Source organism: Stegodyphus dumicola, chromosome X1 (assembly GCF_044657685.1).
Source record: "Stegodyphus dumicola isolate Sdum_Otavi_A_Nest chromosome X1, ASM4465768v1".
NCBI classification, from domain to species: domain Eukaryota; kingdom Metazoa; phylum Arthropoda; class Arachnida; order Araneae; family Eresidae; genus Stegodyphus; species Stegodyphus dumicola.
In genome coordinates, this window is record NC_140780.1 from 160,049,323 (window position 1) to 160,061,796 (window position 12,474).

Genomic DNA, 12,474 nt, shown 5'->3' on the forward strand with positions numbered 1-12,474 from the left:
TGGCAGCCCCATATAATATGATCTTTTCTGAGATTGCTGTGTATCAGCTTTTGAGCATAGTGATTGGAGTGCCCCAATGAGGTCCTGTTGTTCTAACCATGGAATTACTAAGCTGATTTATTTTCTGCTTAAGCTCTTTAATATGAGGTACCCAGGAAAACCTATTGTTAATTATAATACCTAGATATTTAAGGTCAGTGACCTCTTTTATAGAGACTCCATTTAGCTTAATGTTCGGATTCCTATTTCGCAACAAATGTTTTAACAAATGTTTAGTTTTTATCTGCTGAGATATTTAATTTGTGATGATTTGCCCAGCTTGCAAAAGTATTGATTGAGTTTTGTACCTTTAACTTAATGTCCGTGCTACCAGAAATGACCAATAAAAAGTCGTCCGCGTACGCCTGGCTACCCACTCCTTGCTGTTGGTCATAGAGCGCAAAGGCTGTGTTCCCTACAAGATTCCAAAGAGGGAACCCTGGGGACAGCCTCTTTCCATCTTGACTTTGAGTACATCATTGTCCGTTGTAGCCTGTATCCAACGATCCTGCAAGTAGCTGCGTATAAGATTCAGGATTTCCTTTGGGCATTTGATGATGTCTAGGCATTCGACTACGCCTGGCCGCCATAACGAGTCGAATGCCCCTTTGATGTCCAATGATATAACCAGTGTGTCCAAACTGTTGTCTTTGTTTTGCTCTATGTTATCTAGTAGTTGTTTTAAGGTATTGTCTGTGGACTTTCCTGCGCAGAAGCCATATTGTCTTTCGTTTATAGACTTGTTCCTGTACATGTGGAAATGAAGACGTTGTAGAATTAATTTTTCTAAAATCTTACTGATTTTAGGTAGTAAGCTTATAGGTCTATATGATGCCGGGTCTGAAGGGTTTTTCCCTGCTTCTGAAAGAGTGCAATTTCGGCTAGTTTCATGCTTCAAGGGAAATGTCCGAGTCGCCAGCAGGCTCTGCATAGTTTTGGAAAAAACCCTGGGAATTCTTTGTGAATTTCTTCAACAATGGTATTATCTATGCCATCGGGACCTGGTGCTTTTTTCTCTGCTAAGGCTTGGATGATATTATGAACTTCGTGTTTTGTAGGAAGAGTAGTATCTCTGTTGTTGCTTTTCCAGCTTTTCCTATTAAACTTCTGCCTTTGGGAAAGCCTGCCCAGCTTTTCCTATTAAACCTCTGCCTATTAAACTTTTCCTATTAAACTTCTGCCTTCTTTTGTGTGAGTTACTAAATCAAATTCTATCTTGTCTGTAACAAAGAATGTTTCTAGGATAGTGTTTAGAGCTTCTGTTTTGCTTTTTGCTTCTTGTTTATTTTAGCGGTAAGTTGTAAGTGTTAAAAATCCTTATTAGTGGCTATTTTCTGTAATGTACCATAGGTTGCTTGCCCGTTACTGCAGTGCTTATGCCCTGACTCTTGTTTCGCTGCCTTGATTTGTTTTTTATATTGAGCTAGTTCCTTCCTGTAGCGTACCAACTTTGATATTTTCTGTTCTTCATCATTCTCCGCTTGCACCTGTCTTCTCAGGGCTCGTATTTTGCTTCTTCTTTCCTTGAGGTGGTTACTCCACCACGATGTAAATGTTTTCGGCTTAATAATTCTAAGTTTGTATGAAGCTCTTGCTGCCTGAGTTAATTTAGTTATGATGAAGTCATATGTAGTATCCAGCTCCTCCGGGGAGTCGCAGTTATCCAGTTCCAGTGAATAATTTTGGCAGCAGAAAAATTGAATTTCGATTCTTGTGTCGCTCAACATTGTTGGTCCGAAAATGACACGTTCAATTTTTCTGCTGCCAAAATTATTCAAAAAACATCTTCCATTGGAGAACTGGATTTTCTAGAGGCATTTCACATTCAAAAAAATCTTTCTGTTCTAGTTAACGATCCTAATTCAAATCCATCTTTGCCTTCGGCCTTTAAAGAAATTATGTTTCAATTCTGGTTTCACCAACAGATGGCGCCACTTGCTTATTCTTGTCCATGCTTTCTTATCTTATTTAATCATTATTTCCTATCTTGTTCATTTGCGATTTTGCAGCTGAGGATGGTGGTTCGGTAAAACCATCGAAACTAGTCCTGTGAAAATTTTGAAAATATAACGCTGATTTTTGTTGTTTGACTTCTGAATTAGTATTTCTTCGGCGTGTTATTGTGTCTGAATTAGTATAGTTAGGTTTATTTTGAAACTCAAGTGAACAAGGTACATTAGACAGTAAGAAGATACTATGGGATTCTCTCAAAAGCCCTCAATTTCATCACTCGTGCATTTTCTCGTGATTTGCTTACAGTACTAGAAGACTGGAGGCTGTGAAATTTTAACCACTTGTAAAAGAAATTTTTCAGACAGTTTTATATACACAACTGACAATTCTAGTATTCGGAATTACAAGTGATTGTATAAAATAAGTGTAATACGTGGTTCATAATAAATTGAATGGTGGGCTGCATATGGCCTGAGGGCCGCTATTTCACGCTTACTGTTTTATAATGTACTAATGTGCTCTGAATTGAATATTCAAGAGCATTACGCATTGTATTTAATTAAATTGATAAGTTGTAATTTGAAAAATATTTTTTCCCCTTTCTGAAACGCGAATTTGGCGTTTGTGGTTAAAAATACAGATCTTGTATCTGCATGTTTGCAGATACAAGAAATGTACATCATTTGAAAATCACTAACAATTCGTATTTTTACATACTGTATTTTACTTTTGTGACCTAAAGTTTCAAAAAGACTTATAATGCACTTAAAATATATATACTCATCGGGCATAGCACAAGCCATTTTTTAAAATATGAAATCAAACTAATAATATTTTGGAAGTTCTAGTAAAATTACTAATATTTAACTACTGTCCTTTCTTTCTTTTTTTCAATCATGTTTCCAAACCTATACATAATTAATTTTCTCCACAGAAACTGTAAAAATCTGACGTATAAAAACTGTTATGTAGGAAGCTCACTAAACTAATATATATATATATATTTTAACAAATGGCGGGCGCTTGCCTATAACGGCATTAACCACTACTAAGGCCAGAAGTAGTAGCCATTTTATCATGGAGGCACCTAATGGGCGGCCACCGTTACCTCCTATGAAAGGAGAAACAATTTTACATCCATGCCTTGTCCGGTATTCGAACCCGGGCCCTTTGGTATCGCAGTCAGGCGACCCTAACCACTATACAGTCTGGGCGGCTACTAAATGTTGTACTACTTAAATATTGCCAGTATTTGCATCTGAAGAACTTCATTTTCGTGTCGATTATGTACCGCTTTATCATGCCGAAAATGTATGCATATAAATGAGCAATTAAATGATAATAAAGAAAATTAGTGTAGTTTATAATTTAAATAGATTATACTCACAAAACTCGAAATCAGCGCACAAAGATATAATACTAGATGTTATGTAAAACACAGTACTGGAGATTAATGATATGCATAGTCGCAAAAACACAACTAAAGGACAATTATTAGACAACGGTAGACTGATCTTCACTTGCTAGACCAGCGATTCTCAACCGATGGTACGCAAGAGAAAAATAGGTGGTACGCAAAAGAAACACAGTATTTTTAAATATTAAATTCAAAAATCTCGTGAAGAAAAAGAACAATTGATAGAAATTTCCTGTTATCAAACTTTAAATGAAAATTTCAAAAATAACACACTTGTTAACTTTTGGCTGAACCGAAGAAAAGAATTTAAAGGCATTACAAATAAAAGTTGCTAAACTTTTATTGGCTTTTCGTACAATCTGTTTGTGTGAACAAGGATATTCTTCCATGTTATATTTGAAAAATAAATACAGAACAAAATTAAAAGTGATCTTAATTTACGGCTAAAACTAAGTGAAATAATACCAGACAAAGAAATTGATCTCTCTTAAACAAACCCAAATTTCGCGCAAAATTTTAGAATTAAAGTAAACTTAAATTTTGATTATTAAAATGGTAACAAATTTTTAATCTAATATTTTTATGTGTGCATATTTAATACTAATACCCAATAGCTTGCGCAAATTGCAATATATATATATATATATATTGCAGCAATATATATATATATATATATTGCAATATATATATATTGTTATTTGCAATAAAAATATTTCTATTAAGAAATTGAAAAATAATAATTGCAAAATGTACTAAAGTTTTTCAATTTTTGTTTTTAGGTACGCGTTAGTCAAAAGGTTGAGAATCGCTGTGCTAGACGATATATTCCAAATCTCGGATGCTAGTAAAAGCCGCTGAACACTGGTAGTTCGGTCTGTAGTTCGAGTTCTGGCTGGTCTGGGGTTCGAACTGGCTAGCTGTATAAGCGTTTTCTTGTTTTTCTCCATGCGTAACGTGGATACTAGACAATTTCCTTAAAAAGTCCTCCACAGCGCATCCCTCTCTTTCCATGTACATTCTAATAGCAGAGCACGTAATAAATAAGCAAAATGCCGGATACTACGGGGGAGGCATGACAGTAGGCGGTGTTTCAAGTGATCTTACACATGTATCATGAACGACATGTCAGGGGTGTCGGTCTTTAACGGATATGTTTGAAAATGCCATAAGCAGTTGTGGGCAGGAGTGGGAGCACTGAACATATTGTTATTCTGTAAGCTCCACTTTGCTAAGCTGGCATCACTGCAAATAGAACCATCGATGTTTGGGTGTTAAAAATAGCCCGATATAAGGAGCACTGGGATCGCAGATTCGTTTTCGCGAAATGGCTTGTTGACACTCAGGAGCAGATTTATCTGTTTTGTAGCGAACTGGGTTGGCACGGAATATTCTATCCTCTCTACTTGTAAATGTTCTTATTCCATCTGGAGCCGGCCCGCAATTCATGGATTCTATTACGTATTCACTCGTCTCAACAGTGTCTAACGATATGGTTAGAACTATCCACTTGGCATGCCAAATCTCTCTGTTCGACCACTTTGCGGTTTTTAGCCTAATGATAAGGTCTCTGTAAAAGTCCATGAGTTGCGTAAATCGGCATCTCTGTCATCTACTTACCATTTTGTTCACTTCTGCTGGTCATTCTTCTTGCTTTCGTTGGTCAATAATTTTGGCGTTCTGTTGTGTTGACTACACACCAATTCATAAAGCTCTCGTTCTTTTTTCCAGCTCCATTGCAGGTGTTTGGTCATGCATAATCGTTTCAAAGTGGATCATTAGTATATCAACCACACAGTTATATAGTTTTTCCGATTCATCAGTTATATAGTTTTTCCGAACACATCAGTTATATAGTTTTTCCGATTGTACCAAGTTTTCTTCTCTGCGCGCAATTTCGTTGTTTGTGAGTACAATTCGACTAGTGTAATCTTAACTTTTAAGTATTTTTATGTATACAGTTACCCTCTCTTGAGTAGCAAGACTTTGAAAAAAGTTTTATTTTTATTTGACAAATTTTACAAATTTTAATAAAATTTCTGAATTTTTGTCGAATATTCTGCATATTATTCCATGTGCAAGATGTTCAATCAAAATTGCTGCACAACAACTTGTTAAAATAATTTTCGATCCAAAGATTTTTCAGCTTATTAAGAGGCTGAGTTTAACTGAGAACGATTTTAGCGTTGATAATTTACATGTCATTTTTAAACTTTTTTAATAAAATATCAAGTAACAATTTATCTAATAATTAATACTCTAAACAATTGTAGAGACATTAGGTTAATTTTTGTAAGCAGGGAAGATGAAAAATAGCAAACGCTTTCGCCGGGAATCGAACCACGGACCTCTGAAATACCGGCCCAGTGTGCAGAACCACTACATCACGAAGGCACGCTAGGAAAGTGGGAGAAATACTTTATATACTCTCCTTTCCTAAATGGCGACTGGGGTTTCCAGGGGACCCAATCGCCAAATCCTGGGTGTGGAGAAACCTCATTCAACACCCTTTTAGTTCGGGCGCCACTGTAGAGACATTAGGTATTTTTGGAGGAGGAGAGATCAAAAATGAGCAAACGTCTTCGCCGGGACTCGAGCCACGGACCTCTAGAATACCGGCCCAGCGTGAAGAACCACTACACCACGAAGGCACGCTAGAAAAGTGGGAGAAATACTTATACAATGATTAAAAATTAATGCTAAAATTAAAGTACTTACGAAACTGAAAGTTTTCAAAAATTTACGAACCAATGTGTTGGTCCGAACCAAAGTTTTGGTATCTACAAAACTGAACTAGAAAATTGAACTTATAAGCCTCTATATTATTAACCACTGAATTTCAAAAGCTGCGGATATTGTTCATATATTGAACCTAAATGCATACGTTCAGTTACATAGGATTTCAAAATAAGATGACAATTTCTATGAAAACAGTTTCAATCTGCAGACAGAACAAATTTAAAAAAAAAAAAAACTGATTTCGTATGTAGTCCTTTACAGCCGAAGGCCTAATGAATATAATATTCATTATACTTTAATAAGTTGACTATAGAAGGCTTTATAGCATTGTGTGCAAAATTCGAGAAAGTAATGGAAACCAATAGCTCTGAAGCTTTTCCATTTCATTCTACCTAATTTTTCACATATGTCAGAATATCATCCCTCCTTTTTATGACTTTTTGACACAGATACATTCCAAATAATATGATAAATTTTAAATATTATTTAAAGTATTTTATTTGTTAAACTATGTGGATTTACTTCGATTAACTGGAGCTTTGGTAAAATTTTACAAATAACTAATTATTAAATCTTTAAAATTTTCAGTTAAACTCAGTTTTGTTTTAAAATAAATTATGACCAACTCAATAAATTCAAAATAATTCTTTTTTTTTAATCCAACTGATTTTTATGAATATAACAGTCACTGGAAAATAAGAGATTGTTTTTTGTTCACCAAATCTGTAAAAGCGAGACACAGTTTTCTTTAAAACTTATCCACAAAGACATATTTCTTTCCTCTATACCTTCCTCATCCATACCTTCTCCGGAATTTGAATTCAAACCCAAGCCTATGGTAAACAGTTCCCCTACTTCCATACCAACAGGACAGCACTCTTACAACTTTGATCCTGGATATAAATGGTCGTAACACTATTCGCTGTTCGAGCAGTACTTTTAATAACGATATTGCTGCGAGTATTTTGACTCTTCTAATTTACTCTTTAGGAAAATTTTCTCTATTTTAAAAGCATACGATTTTATCCCACCTTTTTATCAACTGCTGTCGTTCTCTCCCCTCACGCCAACTTGTTTGGAATCCTACTTTTATTGAATAAAATGTCTTAATCTGTATTTAGATATTATTGAAGGCAGTAGTAGGATTCTTAAACTATCTGCTATGAAAATGCTTGTGTGTATTATTACTATTATTATTATAATTATTATTATTGCACTTAATTATTCATTTGCAGTGTTATCGCTCCAAGTTTTGAAATCAAAGAATGCGAAAACCATGTTCTTTCCGGTATTCGGTGAAATAGCATCTGAAAATGAAGCTATGAATTGGATGAATATGCAGGACAGGCTTATTATTCCTCACCAGGCTATTGAAGATTATGCAAAAAATGGTAATTGATAACTCTAATTGCCTTTTGTAAATGTGTTTAAATTATTAAATAATTCATTCCAACTAATTTATGCATTTTTAAGTATTAAAATATTACTCAAGGCTCAAAAATAATATTTTGCTTGGTATTCTCTCCTTCTGTACAAACTTCATTATAGATTACTTGGTTGCATAGAATACATATTTATGGTGGTTGACAGACTCAAATATGGATTTTTTAATCAAATGAACACTAGAATAACTAAACTGAATCATCAAAATACTAGCTACGCCTAGCCAATAATGTATAGCTCTTATATAGAGTCGTGTAACCGTGTTTGCGGGACATGGCATTGTATCAACGAAATATAGAAATTCTTTCAACAATACATCAAGCTAAGCATGTTCTTTGGCTATTCATAATGCAGCTCTATTTTTTGGGGGTCTCTTTGAAGCCTTTAGTAACGCTTGCATCTCCTAAGTGCTCAGCAGGATTTATAACTGAGAATCGCAAACGCCACTGGAGTACCTGCACATCAGTCTAGTTCTGCGTCTGCCACGCACAGTGAAAGTTGCGTCAGCCTGCTAGTGAGAAAATCATTAAGATATTTAATCATTGATTAAAAGTTTAAGCATTAATAAACAGAAACAAATGATCTACGCGATTATGTCACTTTTGTCTAAAATGTTGCCAGTGCACTTATGAAGGCCCTATCGATGATTCCAGTTGAGAATTCCTCACACTATGACACTGCCACCAGCTTCTACAACGTCTTGTTAATAAAGAGGATCCATAATTTAATGCAGTCTCCACCACATCCGAATACGTATGTCTGTTTGAAATAACGAAAAATTCAATTCTTTTGACTAAGCCACGTATCTCAATCAACTGACAATAAGCACGAATGTTTTCTGGCCCTTTCTGGCTCATTACTTTATGACATGCTAGCAAAGAAGATGCCTGAGTTGGCCAACAATTCTCAGACCTGCTTAATGCAATATTTACTATATCGTAGGCTGAATGATTCCTCTGAACTGAGATATGATTTAATCCAGTGTTCTTTATTTCGGGGTAATTTCGTAATTTCAGGCGTAGGCGAACCTATTCTTAAAATTAAAAGCACAGTGCAATCTACTGATGCAGAGATTACACGAAATTGAGACATGTTTAAGCACAGAAAACTAAAAATAGCGAACTACCGAAAAACACCGAGACAAAACTCACACGCAGCGCTAGCAATAAATCGCACAAGTAAAAAGCAATAGTCACCGATACGGGAAGGTTACCAACTACTTAGGATTAGCCGTAAAAGAATATAGTCAAACACTGAATTAGAAGCACCGGCACAAAAAGAAATTGCTGACCTCAACTCTGAAGATAAAATGGATGATAGGGAAAACTTAGGAGATTTTTCAGAACCTAAGAAAAAGCCCGTACACATATCTCCTATAGTGCTAGCAGATTTTAGTGCAAACTGGGAAGAACTGAAGGAATGGGTGTTCAAACCTCATAGGAAACCTTAACATTACACTCTGCATCATAGAAGATTACAGAAAGGTCACACATGTGTTCCAAACCGAAAGAGTCCCTTTCCATACCTCTTTAATCAACTCCGAGGAATCCGTAAAAGCTGTAATCAAAAGAATTGCCAAAAAACAGCAACACAGAATTGTTAAAAGATGAATTGATCCAAAAAGGCATCCCTACCAATGCGTCAGTTAACAAGATACAGAGATACTGTAATGATCCCCCACCTCTTTTACTTGCAGAAGTTAAATGCAACACAGATGGAAAGAAAATTTATCACTTGAGTCTCGACGTTTTTTTTCGAACCTTACAGATCAAGTCCTAAGCCCGTTCAGTGTTACAAATACCAGAGACATGGGCATACACATGAATTCTGCAACTACAAGGAGCGGTGCCTGAAATGCGCGGGGTCACACGAAACATTCTTGTGCAAACAAAAATAAAGATGAACTGCCTGCTATCCTTTGTAAGGGAAATCACGTTTCATCCTACAAAGGACACATTAAATATCCTAAAAATTGGAAGAAAGAATATAAAACATAAAAATTGAATCTTAATAAAGAAGATTTCCCATCGCTACCAGGCTTCAAAACACAGGAAATTCCCAAAGTAAATTCAGCTTAATCCGCCCCAAAGGACCGCCTGCAAGAACCCTCATCCTTCGATTGGTTAAAAGCACACCTATCTAAAGCAAAATGTTAGAAATTCACGAAATTTAAAACTTCTAAAACAGTTATGGAAAAGACTGCAATTTACATGGCCTTTTTTGAATATTTTACCAGCATCCATTATGAACTATAACGCTTTTCGACATTATACTAACTTGATAAGAGCCTTAAATAGCTACTTAAAAGTCTTCTGTTTTAATGCCAACGGCATCCGCAATCAATTGCACGATGTCGCAGATTTCCTTCAAAAACATCACAATGATTTCCTGTTAGTGAATGAGACCCATCTTCGTGAGTGTCACCGAATCAAAATTCAGGGATACACCACCATCAGAAATGACAAACAGCACAACAGAAGAAGTGGCACTGCGGCCATTATATAAAATCATAGCAAGCATGTTTTCTATCAACTATCAACTTTCTATCAACTATCACTTTTCGTTATAATACTCTAAATTATTAGCATAAAAAATCAAAATAATGTTTAATTAGTCAAAAATAAATAAACAAGTACATAAATAAAAGTTCTCAAATAGTGGCATAGATAGCAACAGGGTCTCAAATTATGAAACTTATTTGACATTTGTGTCAAAAAATAAGTTACACTTTTGCGCTCATGCTGCGTGGTGGCATGGTGGCAGTACAAAATTTTAATACATTTCATGGAAGAAGCTTTTTAATACCCGTAATTGGCGATCATTTAACGGAATACATATCTATTATGTTTAACCTGAATTTAATCATTAATCACAGAAAATGTTATTTTACCGTTTATTTGCTTGTGGTGTATATTCACATTTGTCCCTCACCATTTAAATACTGTTTTATGAGTTTGGCGTTATAAGGAACACTAAAGAAGCTTTAAGGAATGTCACACTTTGATTGTGAAGGCTTTTTAGATTTCCTGTCTCTTTCAAATATTAGAAAACTTTATAGTGCTTGTAAAAACTTAATGAAAAGCATACAATTTTTTTTATATGTTTGCGCTTTGTGTAGATATTTATATAACTTTCTATTCACATGTTTTAAACCAGTACAGAAATAAAGAATATTTTATGGTAAATAAGCACACCTGGCTTCATTAAGGAAAAGGCAATTAACTGAGAAAATTGTAATAGTTTTTTCCAACTTTTCTCCCATTCCACTGATTGTCCCTTATTATGATCATAAGTGACATTTTTACTATCACCGCCTAAAACTGCGATAATTTTATTGTAGACTATGCTTCTTGGCGTATTTAAATTTAAAAATAGTTCTGCAACTTTAGACGGTTTAAGAGGAGTATGCGGATAAAATAATAAGAATAAAATAAATCAGGAAAATAAGAGTTACAACTTCAGTATTTCAGTTAGGGGTAAAACATTCATGACTAGCAAATGGAGACAGAACACTATTTAAACCCAATGGTATAACAAGCTGTAATAATATTGAAAATGAGATGTCAATAAACAACTTAAATTTTGAATAAGAGGTGTAAATATTGTGAAGTCTCCTTAAGACGCATGCCCACGGTTTCAGGCGATTTCGGTCTTCTGTGAAGATAGAAACCTTAAATGTAATGTTCAATATCAATGTCTGTTATGTTTTTATGGAATACTGACCATTTTTAAGAATAGTTATCTAGGAAAAGTGATTACGATGAGAGATTTCTCTGCATTTTCAAACTGCATTATTGTTAATTCATGGTTGAACATCATGAATGAAAAAAAAATATTATTGTATTCCATAATGTCTCTTAAGCAAAATATTTAATAATTATTTTTAAATTTTACTGACTATCTTTCATTATTATGTTTTACTAAAACTTGTGGGTTTTATTATGTTTAGGCATGTATAAAGTGGTGTTTACTGCTTTCAACAGACTTCATAACCTTCTTAAGCCAAGTTCAGCAATTTTCCAACCTACTCATGGACATATTTCTGATAACATCACTCGTATAATTAATTCGAGAGTCATAGGTGCTGCTTTAGATAGACGAGGAAATCTGAAACTTTATCAGCCAGTTGTTATAACTTTGAAGCACCTTGTTGTAAGTATTTCCTAGAATTAATTTTTTCACATCTATAATATCTTGTGTACCATTATTAGAGTGTTGCCTTTTGTAACATTATTAGAAGATTAAGAATTCATGAAAATACAGATCAAAAGTTAAAGTAGTTTTCTTTGTGCGATCGTACCTCCATTATACTCGTATTATTGTTATTAATGAAACAAAGAAAAAATTGTTGCTTCCATTTTTTACTTTTTTTTTTTTTTTTTTTTTTTTTTTTGATCAACATGAAATTTTATACATAAAGTCAAAATCCAGTAATTTCAGGAGTTTTATTTTGCATTTGCTTTTCTCAGTTTTGAAACTTTCAATTTTGTATTCAAGAGCGTGTTTTCTTATTTTAGAAATTTTCTGTATTTATTTTAATTTTCGTTACTGGTAATTGATGAATAGTTTCAGAGTTATACTGGCAAATGATAATATCTGTAGTGTTATATAGCTTGTAACTGAAAAGATGGTAACAACTTCAATGATAAAGACAGTAACGGTTGTACCTTTCATAATATAATGCGAATCGGAGGCTAAGTAGTTGGTATCTTCCGGTTTATCTAAGTTTACCTAAACAATTCGATCGATGTTGCGATGCAAGTATTGCAATTGGTAGTTGTTCATTCGACTGGTTTAAGCAAATATCAAACATTATTCATAGTAAATATTCGCGATTCGTTTTCTATATTAATTTACTTTATTTCCATGTTCATTTTTTCCATTCC

General features: G+C 34.3%; 1 protein-coding gene across 3 annotated transcripts in view; it reads left to right on the forward strand.

The window, feature by feature from the left end:
* The window catches only part of LOC118181493 (latrophilin Cirl-like), a 255,519-nt gene that overhangs the window by 169,752 nt on the left and 73,293 nt on the right, over positions 1-12,474 (forward strand). For all 3 annotated transcript variants that reach the window (XM_085808637.1, XM_085808638.1, XM_085808639.1), the window contains 2 exons: positions 7,381-7,536; positions 11,538-11,740. In XM_085808637.1, coding sequence (XP_085664763.1) covers positions 7,381-7,536; positions 11,538-11,740 — 359 coding nt within the window. The remainder of the gene's footprint in view (positions 1-7,380; positions 7,537-11,537; positions 11,741-12,474) is intronic.